At 47.2% G+C, this 16,727-nt stretch overlaps 1 protein-coding gene across 1 annotated transcript in view; it reads right to left on the reverse strand.

The window, feature by feature from the left end:
• Window positions 1–739: 739 nt before the first annotated feature.
• Window positions 740–16,727, reverse strand: part of LOC107117372 (zinc finger protein 420-like) — a 40,956-nt gene continuing 24,968 nt past the window's right edge. Inside the window, exons 3-6 of the mRNA XM_015419472.1 lie at window positions 9,711–9,901; window positions 4,419–4,545; window positions 3,137–3,235; window positions 740–2,748 (exon numbers count right to left, since the gene is read on the reverse strand). Of these exons, the coding sequence (XP_015274958.1) occupies window positions 740–2,748; window positions 3,137–3,235; window positions 4,419–4,545; window positions 9,711–9,901 (2,426 nt within the window). The remainder of the gene's footprint in view (window positions 2,749–3,136; window positions 3,236–4,418; window positions 4,546–9,710; window positions 9,902–16,727) is intronic.

Consider the following 16,727-nt stretch of genomic DNA (forward strand, 5'->3'; position numbering starts at 1 on the left):
TAGAATTAATACAATGAAAGTCAAAGCCACAGTAACCATGCAGCCAGTCTACTGTAACGCAATATACATGGGCCCACCCTTGAAGTCAGAATGTCAAGCTGGTACAGAACGTTGCAGCTTGATTACTATTTGGGGTGAGGCACAGAATGCATCTGACACGTATCTGAATTGCTCTTTTGGAGATTTCTTAGTTTTTCAGTTTATGTTAAGGTGCTGACCATTACTGAAAGTCTTTCAGAGCTTAAGGTCTACAGAGCTATAGGACTGTTGCTCTCAATACGATCTATTGCTACTGCTTTGCTCATCTGTGCAAAGACCATGGGTGAGATTGAGAGCAACACATACAGAACGATTCTTTCATGTGGCTCCCACTAGGGGGAATGTCCTGACAACAAAGGAAGACTCCCACAATTCTAGCATTCCACAGAAGGTGTGAAACAGAATGCAACGGGTAGCCATATTTGTCTGTAACAGTAGCAAAGAGCAATAGCCTGATAGCACCTTAAAGACTAACAAAATTTGTGGAGGGGATGAGTTTCATGAACAGCTCACTTCTTCAGGTATCGAGACTGAAATCTTTCTGTTTTCTACTGAAACAGGATGGTTTAAGATTTTTTATGACAGAAATAAGATTCCTTTCTAATTTTCCAATCCACTTTTCTTTAATTAAATGCCTTTCCACGTTACAGACATTTCCAAGCTTTGTCCACCAACGTGAATTTTTTCACGGAAAATTAGTTTATCCTTCTGTGGAAACCTTTTTTGACATTCCAGTCATACATATGGTTTCTCCCATATGAAGTTTTCCATGGTTAGTAAGGCTTTTCTTGCAACTGAAGGCCTTTCCACACTCCAGGCATTTATATGGTTTCTCCCCTGTATGAATTCTTTCATGGTAAGTAAGGCTTGTTTTGCAACTAAAGCACTTTCCACACTCCAGACATTTATGTGGTTTCTCCCCTGTGTGAGTTCTTTGATGGGAAGTTAATATATTTTGTCGAAAGCTTTTTCCACACTCCAGACATTTATATGGTTTCTCCCCTGTATGAATTCTTTCATGGTAAGTAAGGCTTGTTTTGCAACTAAAGCACTTTCCACACTCCAGACATTTATATGGGAACTCCCCTGTGTGAATTCTTTGATGGGAGGTTAACTTAACCTTGCATAGAAAGCTTTTTCCACACTCCAGGCATTTGTATGGTTCCTCCCCTGTATGGATTCTTTGATGATAAGTTAATACTTTATTCTGTCGAAAACTTTTCCCACAGTCCAGACATTTAAATGGTTTCTCCCCTGTATGAATTCTTTCATGGTAAGTAAGGCTTCCTTTGCAACTAAAGCACTTTCCACACTCCAGGCATTTATATGGTTTTTCCCCTGTATGAATTCTTTGATGGGAAGTTAACTTATCCTTGCATATAAAGCTTTTCTCACATTCCAAGCATTTATATGGCTTCTCCCCTGTATGAATTCTTTCATGGTAAGAAAGGCTTCCTTTGCTACTAAAGCCTTTTCCACACTCCAGGCATTTATATGGTGTCTCCCCTTTATGAATTCTTTCATGGTAAACAAGCCCTTTTTTGCTTCTAAGGCTTTTCCCACACTCTAGGCATTGATATGGTTTCTCCCCTGTATGAATTCTTTCATGGTAAGTAAGGCTTCCTTTGCAACTAAAGCACTTTCCACACTCCAGGCATTTATATGGTTTCTCACCTGTGTGAATTCGTTTATGGGAAGTAAGGTGGTTACTCTGACTAAAGCTTTTCCCGCACTCCAGGCATTTATATGGTTTCTCCCTTGTGTGAATTCTTCGATGGAAATTCAGAGTATCCTTCCGTTGAAAGCTTTTCCCACACTCTAGACATGTATATGGTTTCTCCCCTGTATGAATTCTTTCATGGTAAGTAAGGCTTTGTTTGCTAGTAAAGCAGTTTCCACACTCCTGGCATTTATATGGGTTCTCGTGTGTGTGAAATCTTTGATGGACAGTTAATATCTTCTTCTGTCGAAAGCTTTTCCCACACTTCTGACATTTATAGGGTTTCTCCCCTCTATGAATTCTTTCATGGTAAGTAAGGTTGTCTTTGCTACTAAAGCCTTTTCCACACTCCAGGCATTTATATGGTTTCTCCCCTGTGTGAATTCTTTGATGAAAAGTCAGAGTATCCTTCCGTAGAAAGCTTTTTCCACACTCCAGACATTTATACGGTTTCTCCCCTGTATGAATTCTTTCATGGTAAGTAAGGCTTCCTTTGCCACTAAAGCAGTTTCCACACTCCAAACATTTATACGGTTTCTCCCCGGTGTGAACTCTTTGATGGGAAGTTAATATATTTTTCTGTCGAAAGCTTTTTCCACACTCTCGACATTTATATGGTTTCTCCCCTGTATGAATTCTTTCGTGATAAATTAGGCTTTTCCTGCTTCTAAGGCTTTTTCCACACTCTAGGCATTTATAAGGTTTCTCCTCTGTGTGAATTTTCCGATGATACATAAGGCTTCCAATTTGCTTGAAGCCTCTCCCAGATTTGAGGTTTTGATATGGTTTCTCATGTGTGTGAATTCTCCAATGATACATAAGGATTCCACTCTGATTGAAGCTTTCTCCACATTTCAGGAACTTATATGGTTTCTCCGCAGTATGAATTCTTTGATGGGAAGTAAGGCTGTCACTCCGCTTGAAACTTTTTCCACATTCCAGGCATTTATATTTTTTCGCCTCCCTCTGCATTCTCTGCATACCCCTGGCTGAAAGAAAGACACACTTTTCAGGAACTTTGTGAAAAATGGAGCAGGAACATTAGAGAGAACAAACTACATTAACTGTGGTAAAGAGGACAAGAATTCAAAAGACTTTCAAAAGTCTTTTTTGGTCATCTGGTCCTGTGCTTAAGGATCAGTAGGTTCAGAGGGGCTTCTCAAAAACAAACCGACAAGCCAGTGAGTCTCTCCTCAGGCAGTGATGGAGGCTACCGATTGCTTAGTTATTTGCTCTTCAACCTTTACAGGGACCTTTTCAGCATTCACAACTCACCCCAGCTCTTTGGAGGAGAACCAACTCTTAGGATAAAGGAGGACACAGAGATACACCAGCCCTAGGAATGAAGCACAAGAAACACACCATCCCAATACAGACCTGCCAGTCCTTCCTCTTCAGCTGAGAACAGGAAGAACAGCTCTTCTTCTCCGTCTCTTTCCAGCCAGGAGATGAGGTCAGGTTTGGCAGTCACTGGTCCTTTGCATCATGAAAAAAGAGCAGAAAATTAGAATTCTACCCTGTGCACATCAGTTTGGCTCTTCCAAGCCAACGTGTCTATAATCCTGGAAGGCACAGCAGGGTAATAATAGGTGTGTGGTGGAGCACTGGATGGGTAGCGGGACCAATGAACCGGAGGGGAAATGATCACCCGGTGAGCTTTGCGTCCTTTACAAAAACAATCAATGAGTCTATCAGCAACAATTCTTTTACAAAATCATCACAACTGATTTCTTTCAGAGAATAAGAGTGGGTCAGATTTAGGAGACAGCAGACAGACATCTTTAATGGTCGGGAGGGTAGTCTGCTGGCCCCTTCCAAGTCACCCAGCTGCTGAGAACATAAGAGAAGCCATGGTGGAACAGGCCAATGGCCCATCCAGTCCAACACTCTCTGTCACACACTGGCCAAAACCCAGGTCCCATCAGGAGGGCGACCAGTGGGGCTAGAACTCCAGAAGCCCTCCCAATGTTGCCCCCAATGCCATATGTTTATCCAATCCCCTCTCAAACTGTCTATGCTTGTATTTGCCACTACTTCCCGCAGCAATGAATTCGATGAGTTAATTACTCTGGTGGCCCTCTAAAGGCCACTTGGGGCAGTGAATTCCTTGTGTTAATCAATCTTTGGGTGAAGAAGTACTTCCTCTTATCTGTTCTAACCCGACTGCTCAGCAATTTCATGGAGTGCCCACGAGTTCTTGTATTGTGAGAAAGGGAGAAAAGTACTTCTTTCTCGACCTGCTCTATCCCATGCATAATCTTATAAATCTCGATCAGGTTTATAAGATTATGCATGGAGGTGGTGGTGGCTACAAGCATGGACGGCTTCAAGAGGGAACTGGATAAACATATGGAGCAGAGGTCCATCAGTGGCTATTAGCCACAAGGTATAGATAGGAACTCTCAGTCTGGGTCAAGTGATGCTCTGTCTTCTTGGTGCTGGGGGGGGGGGGAACAGTGGGAGGGCTCCTAGTGTCCTGGCCCCACTGCTGGACCTCCTGATGGCACCTGATATTTTTGGCCACTGTGTGACAGTGTAGGACTGGATGGGCCACTGGCCTTATCCAACACTGGCTTCTCTTATGTTGTTATGTTCTAACTATGAACAGAGAAGACTCATAGCCACACTCAACAGCGTCAAGGAGAAAAGGATCCCTCACCCAGAGAGGCCACGTTCCCAAAATTCTCCAGCATGACCTCCTTGTAGAGAGCTCTCTGGGCTGGGCTCAGCAGAGTCCACTCCCCCGGGGTGAAATACACAGCCACCTCTTCAAAGGACACTCGATTCTGGAGGAGGAAGAGGAAGAAAAAAGTAATTATTGCCATCGCTGGGAAATTGGTTCATGAGAAATCTAAACATAAACCCAGGGGTCATTTCCTGCGGGAGCGCGCAGGAGCGGAGCTCCGGCAGTAAGGCACATGCAACAAGTTCCGCCCCCTGCTTCCAGCAGCCCTCGGTTGGGCCATGAGGAGCAAGAAGCAGCCAGGTAAGTGCATGATTCAGTGCGTGTGTGTGAACGCACGATGAGGGAGCAAAAAGTGGTGTGAAGCCTAAGGCTGGCCTGGTGAGGGAAAGAAGAACTTCTGGCCTTTACTTCTGGCCTTTGGAATCTGCCTCTTTCCTGGTACTCAGTCCTAATGAAAGCCAGGTTGGACTCCCAGAAGTAGTAGTAGAAGAAGAGGAGGAGGAGGAGGAGGAGGAGGAGGAGGAGGAGACATTGGATTTATACCCCGCACTTCACTTGGAGTCTCAGGTAAAAGGTAAAGGTTCCCTTGCTCGAAAGCCAGTTGAATCCGACTCTAGGGTTGCAGTGCTCATCTCCGTTTCAAAGCCGAAGAGCCAGCGCTGTCCGAAGACGTTTCCGTGGTCATGTGGCCGGCATGACTAAACACCAAGGCGCACGGAACGTTGTTACCTTCCCACCGAAGTGGTACCTACTAATCTACTTGCAATTTCTTGCTTTCGAACTGCTAGGTTGGCAGGAGCTAGAACTAGAGATGGGAGCTCACTCCGTCACGCGGCACACCTGGGTCTCGAACTGCTGAACTACTGACCTTCCACAGCCTGCAGTTCAGCGTCTTAATCACTTGAGCCACCGCAGCTCCTAGTGGAGTCTCAGAGCAGCTTACAAACTCCTTTCCCCTCCCCACAACAGACACCCTGTGAGGTAGATGGGGCCGAGAGAGCTCTGACAGAAACTGCTCTTTTTCAAGAACAGCTCTTATCAGAACTACGGCTTGCCCAAGGTCATCCAGCCAGGTGCAAGTGGAGGAGTGGGGAATCAAACCCGATTCTCCCAGATTAGAGTCTGCGCACTTAACCACGACACCAAACTGGAATCATCCTGAAGAGTTTGTCTGACGAGACAGTGGACTGATCATGACAATCAACCAAAACAGCCTTAATGACCAGACCTGATTGGAGAGGGATTGGGCTCAAAGTAGAAAAAAAAGAAGAGGAGATTGTATTTATACCCTGCCCTTCCCTACCCAAAGAAGAAGAAGAGATTGGATTTATACCCTGCCCTTCACTTGGAGTCTCAGAGCGGCTTACAAACTCCTCCCCCTCCCCCTCCCCACAGCAGACACCCTCTGAGGTAGGTGGGGCTGAGAGAGCTCTCTCAAGAACTGCCCTTGAGAGAACAGCTGTGCCAGAACTACGGCTTGCCCAAGGTCATCCAGCCGGTGCAAGTGGAAGAGTGGGGAATCAAACCCAGTTCTCCCAGATTAGAGTCTGTGCACTACACCAAACTGGCTACACCAGTACCTGAGGAAGCATCTGTTTTCTCTTAAGGAGATACGTCTGCAGCATGAGTGGAGTCCAGACTGGCACCCAGCTCCAGCAGGGTCTCTATGGTGGCTGCCCCAACGGAGTGTACATCCAGAAACTAGCGTGTTCTCGACATTATAGCACATACTGCACACGCTGATTTGGGGAGGAGGCGCAAACATAGAGGGCTGTGGCTTTTACCCGAGAAAAGCAGGAGTCCCAAACATTTTTCGTGTATGAAAACTGCAAATGTGGCTCTCCGTGAGTCACGGAGTAACTATCACCAGTGTAGACCCTCGAGCTTTTCTTTCGCAAGCTACACTTTTTGCCTTCAGCTTTCCAATAAATATACGGCCAAGCAAACTCCAGTTCATTTTTAGATAATCCAATACAATCAGCTTTAATAGGACCTACAAAGGCTTGCTGAATGAATATCTGGGAAAATTAAAAACTGAGTTATATCCAAAGTACTGAACAAAGGTTGCTGATCATTTTGATCATCCCCATCCCCTGTCACAGTTCTGGGGTGGGCAACATCTGGATTTCCCATTCTTAAGAACATAAGAATAGCCCTGCTGGATCAGACCAATGGTCCATCCAGTCTAAGATCCCGTCTCATACAGTGGCCAACCAGTTCCTCTGAACATAAGAACATAAGAGAAGTCAGTGCTGGATCAGGCCAATGGCCCATCCAGTCCAACACTCTGTGCCACACAGTGGCCAAAACCCAGGTGCCAACAACAGGGCAGATGTTGCCTCTAGGCCCTGGGATTCAGAGGATGAAAGATCATCCAGAAAAACCATTTCCCAATACTGTCTGCCAGATTTCCCACAGAACTGAATTTCTGACCACAGGCCTCTCTACTAAAAACTATGGGTGGGGCGTTTGGGGTATAAATAAAATAAAATCAATAAATAACACACTTTCAATCCACTCTAAAATTGGATTTTGCTGTGTGAAATGGCAAAATCCACTTGCAAACAGACACTGAAGTGGATTAGAACTGTATTATTTAGCATGGGTTTTTTTAAAAACAACTTTTATTAGGATAATACACATTCATATTATATCAACTTCAATATATATCCTTTTCTACTTACTCCCCTCCCTTTCATAGGCTTCCAACAGCGTTTCCACCACCAGCTCAAATCTTACATTCTAACATGTTTCTAATCTTTTATCATATAACTATAGGTAACAAATGTTCACATATTTATCATTTTAAGTCCATTTCTTTTCTTTTTTACATCCCCTTAATAGTTTTCAAAGCAAATCAGATTGTCCTTCACATCCCAATACTTCTCTAAATAGTCCTTAAAATCCTTCCAGTCTGCAAAAAATTCTTCCGCCTCCAAATCTTTCAGTTTTCTTGTCATTTTGTCCATTTCTGCCATAAAAAGCATTTTTTTAATCCATTCTTCTACACAGGGATTCTGTCCAGTTTCCAATTTTGAGCATACACTATTCTTGCTGCTGTTATCATATACCACATTAATGTCCTTTTTGTCATGTTAACTTCTTCCATTTTTAAACCTAACAACAGTATTTCTGGTTCTTTTTAAAATTTACTCTTCGTTATCTTTTCCATTTCTGCATGTATATCAGTCCAGAATTCTTTCGCTTTTTCACAGGTCCACCACATATGGTATAATGAACCTTCTATTTTTTTACATTTCTAACACTTGTTTGAAACATTACAATTCATATTTGCAATCTTTTTTGGCGTCATGTACTATCTCTACATCATCTTATAACAATTTTCTTTTAAATTATTACATGTTGATATTTTCATTGCATTCTTCCACAAAAATTCCCATGATGACATAGATATTTCTTTATTCATATTAATTGCCCATTTTAACATATGCTCCTTTTATTATTTAGCATGTGTGAAAGCGCAGCGCCCCCATGTTTTTAGGTGGTGACAAGAGAGTACATTGGATCATCTTAAAATATATTTTTGAAAGCCAGCATGGTGTAGCGGCTAGAGTCTCAAACTGGAATCTGGGAAATCCAGGTTGGGGGGAAAAAACCACTCTCCAATGGAAACTTCCCAGGTGATCTTGAGCCAGGTACATGCTCTCAGCCTAACCTACCCTCCTAAGGTCATTGTGAGGATGAAATGGAGGACAGGAAAATGATCTAACTCACGTTGGGTCCCCCGCTAGGGAGGAAGGAGGGGCATAAATGAATCGAATAAATAAATGAGAAAAATTTATTCCCACAGTCAGGTGTGGATCTTCTGGCCTTCTCCTACCAGGGAAAGAATTGCTTCTCTGTCCCAGCAGGTACCGGTAGAAACCCAGATCTTCTTCCTACGGCACAAGCGAAACTTACGAAGGATTTCCTCAACAGCTGCCTTTCAGCTGTCAAGAATTGCAAACTGGGCTTCTGCCAGGTGTTCCACAGAGAATATTTGCTGGAGGTTCCACATCCCTTTTTGGCTAGGCTGAGGAACCTCCAGCAAAGCTCCACATCTAGCCCTTGACTAGGGCTGCTGATTCCAGTTTTGGAAATTCAAAATTTGGGGGTGTTGCTTGTAGAGGGCAGAATCTGGGGAGGGCGCTCAGCAGGGTGGTGATGCCAAAAAGCCTGCCCCCATCTCTCTACTCTGGAGATTTCCAGGAGAACTCTAGGCCTCACCTGGAGGTTGGTAACCGGTACTGTTTGATTGTCTCCAGGGGTCATTCCGTAGAAAAAGAGCTAGGGGAACTCATTAGTATAACTCATTAGCATATGCCACACCCCCTGACATCACTGGAAGTGTGTCATAAGGCCACACCTCCTGACATCACCGGAAATGTGTCATAAGGCCACACACCCCGCCCACAACGGTCCCAGCCGCCGGTGCCGGCCTTGCAGCTCCACTGCCGAGCCCCATGAGGGGCCCGGCGGTGGACCTGCAAAGCCGGCGGGAGTGCAAGGAAGCCCCGCGAAGGCCTTCCCTGGCCCCAGGCTGGTAGGGGTGGGGAGAGGCAGGGAGGAAGCAACTTACCCTCCCTCTTCTCCTGCCTCCTCCTGGCTGAATGAGGGCCAGAAGCGGGGTGGCCGGAAGCGGGGGGCGGGGGCTCGGCCTGTGCAACTGTGTTCCCCCGCATTCCCCCCCGAAATGACCTCTGATTGTCCCTGATGCAGCCTCTCTAAACATGTAATCCAAGACAGAGTTTGAACAGAACCAAGGGCAAAGAGTAAGTTTCGGTGAACCTTGTGACCAGGGGTAATTTTCCGCAGGAGCGCCCAGGAGCGGAGCTCCGGCAGTAAAGAGCCCTGGGGGCAGGCACATGCAACAAGCTCCACCCCCTGCTCCCAGCAGCCCTCAGTCAGAGCAAGAAGCAGCCAGGTAAGTTGCAGAGCCCTGCCCCCCCTGGTCCAAAACAGTCCAGTGGCACCTTTAAGACCAAGTTTTATTCAGGTACAAGCTCTCCCTCCTCTGTGAGGGCAGATCTGCACGTTACCCCCACCCCCCAATAGCTAGCAATCCAAAACAGTCCAGTGGCGCCTGAGCGGTGGGTGTTGCCTTTTGACACACTTCCGGTTATGTCAGGGGGTGTGACATATGCAAATGAGTTATGCTAATAAGCTATGCTAATGAGCTCCTGCACCTCTTTTTTTACGAAATGACCCCTGCTTGTGACAGGGAAGAAGCCATTCCCGTCTCCCCAGTGATCGCCCCCCTCTTACCTGAGCAGGCCTCATGGCGGATCTTTTCCCTCCACCACACAGAGACAGCGAAGAAGGCATTGAAGGTTTCTTTCCGCGGCTGCCTGGGAGGGTGAAAAAGACAAATGGTGGGGATACCTTTTTTTTGCCATTCATATCATTTCTGTTCCAGTCCCCAGAGTGACTCTCCCTCCAGAGCACAATTCGAGATCCTGGCGTTGAAAACATAAGAAGGGCTCTGCTGGATCAGACCAATGGTCCATCCAGTCCGCCATCCCATACCACAGAGTGGCCAACCGGTTCCTCTGGACGGCCAACAACACGGCACAGAGGCCAAGGCCTTCCCCCGGAAAGAACATAAGAAGATTGACATTATCATATGGCAGTGTGCGTAGTATAGCCAAGAGATCCTAAGATTGTCTGGCAGCGTGAAGCTTCAGCCTTCTTTTAAGTGTTATGCAACACAAGGTGGTCAGCTAGACTTGTTTTTAAGGCAAGAGATATTTCGGAGGAGGTTTGCCGTTGCCTGCCTCTGCATCATCCCCCTGGTATTCCTTGCAGAAAGCCCATCCAAATTCTAGCTATGGCCGACCCTGCTTAGCTTCTGAGATATGAATACGATCGGGCTATACGGGTCAGGGCAACCTAAGAAGAGCCCTTCTGGATCAGACCAGTGGTCTCTCTAGTCCAGCATCCTGTCTCACACAGTGGCCAACCAGTTCCTCCAGACGACCAACGACAAGGCATAGAGGCCGAGGCCTTCCTTTGATTTTGCCTCCTAGTTCTGGGACTGAGGGTTATTTATTTATTTATTAAATTTATATCCCGCCCTCCCCAAACGGACTCAGGGCAGCTAAAAGAAGAGGCCTATGCCATGATTGAAGAACTACAAACAGAATAAGACATTCCATCACAAACAAAGTGCTGGTGCTCTAGATATTAAACTCTTATCAGTCCAAGATGGGGTCCCATTAACCAGCACGACCCATCAGCGTAAGTTCCGGATAATACTGTCGTCCCTTCACGACCAGTTCTTCAGGTCGTCCGGTCGTCTTTCCAGGGCCAGCTCACATCCTGATAGAATCCACCGTCAAAGATGGCAACTCGGTGGTGGTACAGTGGCGGTGGTGGCTCCTATGCAAAAGCCTGGCGGAAGAGCTCCGTCTTACAGGCCCTGCGGAACTGCACAAGGTCCCACAGGGCCCGGATCTCCTCCGGGAGCTCATTCCACCAGATAGGAGCCGCCACCGAAAAGGCCCTGGCCCTGGTTGCAGCCAACTTGATGTCCTTGGGGCCTGGAATAACCAGAAGATGTTGCACCTCTGACCGTAGGGCTCTTGGGGGGCGATATGGGGAAAGGCGGTCCCTTAGGTAAGCTGGACCCTGGCCATCAAGGGCTTTATATTATATTAGTGCCTCTGAATGTGAATGTTCCCTTTAGTCACCAGGGAAAGAAGCCATTCATAGACATCCTCCAGAAATGTGTCTCATCCCCCTTCAAAGCTGTTTTTCCCCCTGTAGCCATCACTAGAAGAAGAAGGGACTGGATTTATACCCCGCCCTTCACTACCCAAAGGAGTCTCAGAGCGGCTTACAAACTGCTTTCCCTTCCCCTCCCCACAACAGACACCCTTGTGAGGTAGGCGGGGCTGAGAGAGCTCTTCACAGGAACTGCTCTTTTTTCAAGGACAGCTCTGACAGAACTGTGCCTTGCCCAAGGTCATCCAGCAGCTGCGAGTGGAGGAGTGGGGAATCAAACCCGGTTCTCCCAGATGAGAGTCCGCGCACTTTAACCACTATGCCAAACTACATTCTCTAGCAACGAACCCCACGTTTTAATTAATCTCTGTGTAAAGTGGTCTTTCCGTTTGTCCTGTCTGAGATATGGCGATCAAGGAAGACTCCAGAACTTTCGCCCCACCTCTCCCCCTCTCAGTCATTCTTTATGGGGGAACATCCCCCCTTCCTAATCCACCCGTCCCCTCCTGACAACACTTCCTCCCAGACTTGCCAAATCTATCCCTGGGTGTTGAGTAGAGATGTAAAATTTCCGGAAATTTTGAAGCTCAGAAAAACCCTGTTTTTTCCCCCAGTTTTTTTCGGGAAAAAAATGGAAATTTTCGGAAAAACTGAAAAAAATGCTACATTAGCACTTCTTTTGTCTTTTCTAGATTGAAAGTCATTCTGTTACTTTAGGAACATAAAATACGCTAATTTTACTTGGCATGAAATGATCACAACTAGCATATTAAAAATATAGTGTATCCAAACAGTTATTACAAACAGAATACCCGCCCACATGCAAAAACAAAACTGAAACCTTTTTATTTTCTTCTGACAATCGCACCTCCTAAAGGAAGAAATGCATCTTGTTCTTGCATTGGAGAGTTCAGTTTGTAACCTAGGACTTGCTTGTCCTCAGTGCACAGAAATTAGATCAATCTGATACCATATATATATATATATATTAGAAATGATTTGGAAAATATTTGAACACCTTGTCTTAAAATATTTTTTTCATCATGTTAAAATAAACCGTTCCATAATCAATTTTTTTCTTTTCTTTTTTCAATTTTTCGGAAAAAAACAAAAAAATCTTCAGGAAAAAAACGGAAAAAACCCGTTTTTTTCTGAATTTTTCCGTTTTTTCCCCCGGGCCTTCACATCTCTATCCCTGGGTGTTGAGCAACGCTCCCTCTAAGCTGTGGAGTCTTGTGAGCAAAAATTCTACCCTGTGAGCTACCGGCATTCAAGTTGGGAGCGAGCGACTTGGCTACTGCATCAATTACTTTGCTCTGGAGCCATCCCCTCCTGAGCGGAGGCAAAAATGTGTGAGCCAGGGGCTAAAAAACTGTGAGCCAGCTCACACCAACTCAGCTTAGCGGGAACACTGGTGTGGAGTCCTGACTCTGCAAGAAGCCGCCCCACTCCCCTCTGACAGACGCCAGGACCCCCCCCCCCAGCCTGCTCCACTGAATGAGGAGAGATCAGGAGGTGGGAAGGCCCTGAGGTGCTAGGACTGGATTGGCTGGCTCAGGAAGGCAGGCGGGAGATTCCAACCCTGATCCGGGAAACTGTCAATGCTCCTTTGAATAACAGAAGAACTCCCTGCGTGTAGAAAGCTAGCACTGCAGGGACAAATCTTCTGCCCACGGTCTCTGCTTGTTTGAATCAGATTAGAGGCGCCCGTCTTCAAGGCACGTCACAGCGGACCCTGAGAAGATTCTGCAACCCTCGTGCATCATCTCTGGTAGCCATGGAGGGAAGCCCCCCCCCTTCCACACAGCCAGGGGAGCAGCAAAAGCTGCCTACTCAAGAGGAGTAGGCTTTCCAAATGGAAAAGGGAGGAGAAGAAAGGCAGAGGGCTGCTCTTAACAAGGGTTGCCAGCCTCCAGGTGGGACCTGGAGATTCCCCCGAATTACAGCTCATCTCCAGAGCATGAAAATTGAGTTCCCCTGGAGAAAATGGCTACTTGAGACCCCTGCTGGATCAGACCAATAAGCCATCGAGTCCAGCATCCTGTCTCACAGAGTGTGATGAACCAGTTCCTCTGGATAGCCAAAAACAGGACACAGAAGCCAAGGCCTTCCCCTGATCTTGCCGCCTGGCTCTGGGAACCAGAGGCTGAGTGCCTCTAAATGTGGAGGTTCCCCTCAGTCACCAGGAATAGTAGCAATAGATAAGACTTATCCTCCATGGATCTATCTAATCTCCCTTTAGAGCGGTTTATTCCTACGGCCATCACAATATCCGCTGGCTGCAAATCCCACCTTTTAATCACTCTCTGTGTAAAGCAGTGTCCCCACTGGTGGACCTCCTGATGGCACCTGGTATTTCTGGCCACTGTGTGACACAGAGTGTTGGACTGGATGGGCCTTTGGCCTGATCCAACATTGGTGTCTCTTATGTTCTTAGTGTCTGCTTTTGTCTGTCCTGAACCTACTGCCCATCAGCTTCACTGGATGCCCTCGAGTTCTCGTCTTTTTGAGAGACGGTGAAACAGTTCTCGTTTTCAACTCTCTCTCCACCCCATGCATACCTCTACCCAGGGCTTTTTTGGGACAGGAACGCACAGGAACGGAGTTCCGGCTGGCTCCCGAGTTGGCCACGCCCAGCAGGAACTCATTAGCATAATAGGCCACACCCAACAGCAGAAACTCATTAGGATTGGCTACGTTAGGGGTGTGTGGCCTAACATGCAAAGGAGTCCCTGCTACAAAAAAAGGCCCTGGGTTTTGACCACAAACAAGGTCAACAGAATAAGAAGGGAAAGGTGGGTGTGGCTGAATGACCACACTTCTGGTAACGTGGGGGTGTGGCCTAATAGGCCAATGAGCTGCTCTGTCAGGGGAGTGGCCTAATAGGCTAATGTGTTTCTGCTGTTGGGTGTGGCCTATTATGATAATGAGTCCCTGCTGGGCTTTCTCTACAAAAAGAGCCCTGCCTCTACCGTGTCCCCCTCCCCCTTAGTTGTCTCTTTTCTAAACTGCAAAGTCCCAGACTCTTCAGGCTTTTTCCCCTTAGGGAAGGGGCTCCAACCCCTCCATCGTCTTCGTCTCCCCTCCTCTGTACTCTTTCCAGCTCCGCAATGTCCTTTCTTGAGATACGGCGACCAGAACGGTATACAGTATCCTAAATAAGGCCACACCTTAGATCTATATGAGGGTATTTTATTTTCCGTCCCTTTCCTAATCGTCCCTAACACAGAGTTTGCCTTTTTCACCACTGCGGCACGCTGGGTCGACCCTTTCCTTGAGCTCTCCACGACCACCCCGAGATCTTTTTCCCCTCTCCGTCTGTGGGGTCCTGTGAGCAAAAATCCTACTTGGTGTGCTACTGGCATTAAAAGTTGTGGGCTGCTGCATCAATTAGTGTGTTCTGGAGCCCTCCTTCCCGAGCGAAGACAAAAATGTGTGAGCCGGAGGCTAAAAGACTGTGAGCTGGCTCACACAAACTCAGCTTAGAGGGAGCACTGGTTCAGACCCCATCAGGCTGGACTTGAAGTTGGGATATTTTTTTTGTCCCAATGTGCATCGCTTTACCTTTGCCAACACTGAAGTTCTCTGAGCTTCCTCCCTTGCCCAAACCCTCCCCTCAGCCCCCCCAGCACTGCCCCCCAACGCTCCAGGAATTTCCCAATCCAGACTTGGCAACCCTACCGACCCACCCCACACTAGCTTCCCCAAAAAATTGCAATTAGCACTGTGTGTGGAATAGCCAGGAGGTCCCAGGGGGCCTGGCTGCCGAAACCGTAGCTCTTTTTTTGACACCACTTAGGTGAGCCATGCTCAATGTTCCCTCTAAGCCAGGGGTGGCCAAACTGTGGCTCAGGAGCCACATGCGTTTCTTTCACACATATTGTGCCGCTCCCAGCAGGGCGGCTGGGGAAGCTAGAGATCACTGGCAAACAAATATCATTGGAGAAATAAATACCACTATCGACATCTGCTTTTACCCCTTTTTGTTATTATTTTTGGCAGTCTCATTGAATGTTAGTAAAAAGCAAATCTGCATATTTCCCGAATAAAAATATGTAATATTTGTTCATGTCTTGCAGCCGCATGACGGAGTGAGCTCCCGTCTCTAGTTCCAGCTCCTGCCAACCTAGCAGTTCGAAAGCAAGAAATTGCAAGTAGATAAATAGGGACCACTTCGGTGGGAAGGTAACAGCGTTCCGTGCGCCTTGGTGTTTAGTCATGCCGGCCACATGACCACAGAAACGTCTTCGGACAGCGCTGGCTCTTCGGCTTTGAAACGGAGATGAGCACCGCAGCCCTAGAGTAGGATTCGACTGGCTTTCGAGCGAGGGAACCTTTACCTTACTTTAAGCAAGTTCTAAGCTGTGGAGTCTTGTGAGCAAAAATTCAGTTTGGTGTAGTGGTTAAGTGGGCGGGCTCTAATCTGGGAGAACCGGGTTTGATTTCCCCACTCCTTCACTTGCACCAGCCTGGATGACCTTGGGCAAGCCATGGTTCTGATAAGAGCTGTTCTTGAAAAAGAACAGTTTCTGTCAGAGCTCTCTCAGCCCCACCTACCTCACAGGCAATGGTCCCTCTAAGCTGTGGAGTCCTGTGCGCAAAAATTCTACTTTGTGAGCCGCTGGCATTAAAGTTGTGAGCAGCTGATTTGGCCACTGCCTAAATTAGTTTGCTCTGGAGCCATCCTTCCTGAGCTAAGACAAAAATGTGTGAGCCGGAGGCCAAAAAACTGTGAGCTAGTTCACACTAACTCAGCTTAGAGGGAACACTGCTCACAGGGTGTCTGTGGTGGGGAGGGGAAGGGAAAGGAGTTTGTAAGCCACTCTGAGACTCCTTTGGATAGTGAAGGGTGGGGTATCAATCCAATCTCTTCTCTTTCTTCTACTTGGCGAGCTACCGGCTTGGCGAGCGAGCGATTTTGCTGCTGCATCAATCAGTTTGCTCTGGAGCCCTCCTTCCTGAGCTAAGAGACAAAGGTAGTGTGAGCCAGAGGCTAGAAAACGGTGAGTTAGCTCACACTCACCCCGCTTAGAGGGAACACTAGCTATGCTTATTATTATTAGTATAAGGCGGAGAGTGCTGCGACTTGCCACCTCCCAGCGGAGAGTTGAACCGGGTCTCCGCTGCAGTGTTCCCTCTAAGCTGAGTTAGCATGAGCTAGCTCACCGTTTTTTAGCCTCCGGCTCACACGTTTTTGTCTTGGCTCAGGAAGGGATGGGCTCCAGAGCAAACTGATTGATGCAGCAGCCAAATCACCTGCTCAGGACTTTAATGCCAGCAGCTCACCAAGTAGAATTTTTGCTCACAGGACTCCACAGCTTAGAGGGAACATTGGCTCCAGATCAGAGTCCGCAGCTCTTCGCCACTGCGGGGGAACTTGGCTCTCTTTCCAGCTTCCCAAAGAACAAAGGCTGCATTGTTGGGGAACCCGACGGGCGACGAAGCAAAAGCCTCCCGGGGAAGAAGAGGAGGGATAAAAGGAGGGGTGTGTGTGTCTCCTGCTCCCCCCCAGGTTTGACCCATCCCCCCCCCACCTCGAGCCAAAAGTGCAAAAAAAAA

The sequence above is a fragment of the Gekko japonicus genome, unplaced genomic scaffold (genome assembly GCF_001447785.1).
Source record: "Gekko japonicus isolate JY-2015 unplaced genomic scaffold, Gekko_japonicus_V1.1 scaffold636, whole genome shotgun sequence".
NCBI classification, from domain to species: Eukaryota; Metazoa; Chordata; class Lepidosauria; order Squamata; family Gekkonidae; genus Gekko; species Gekko japonicus.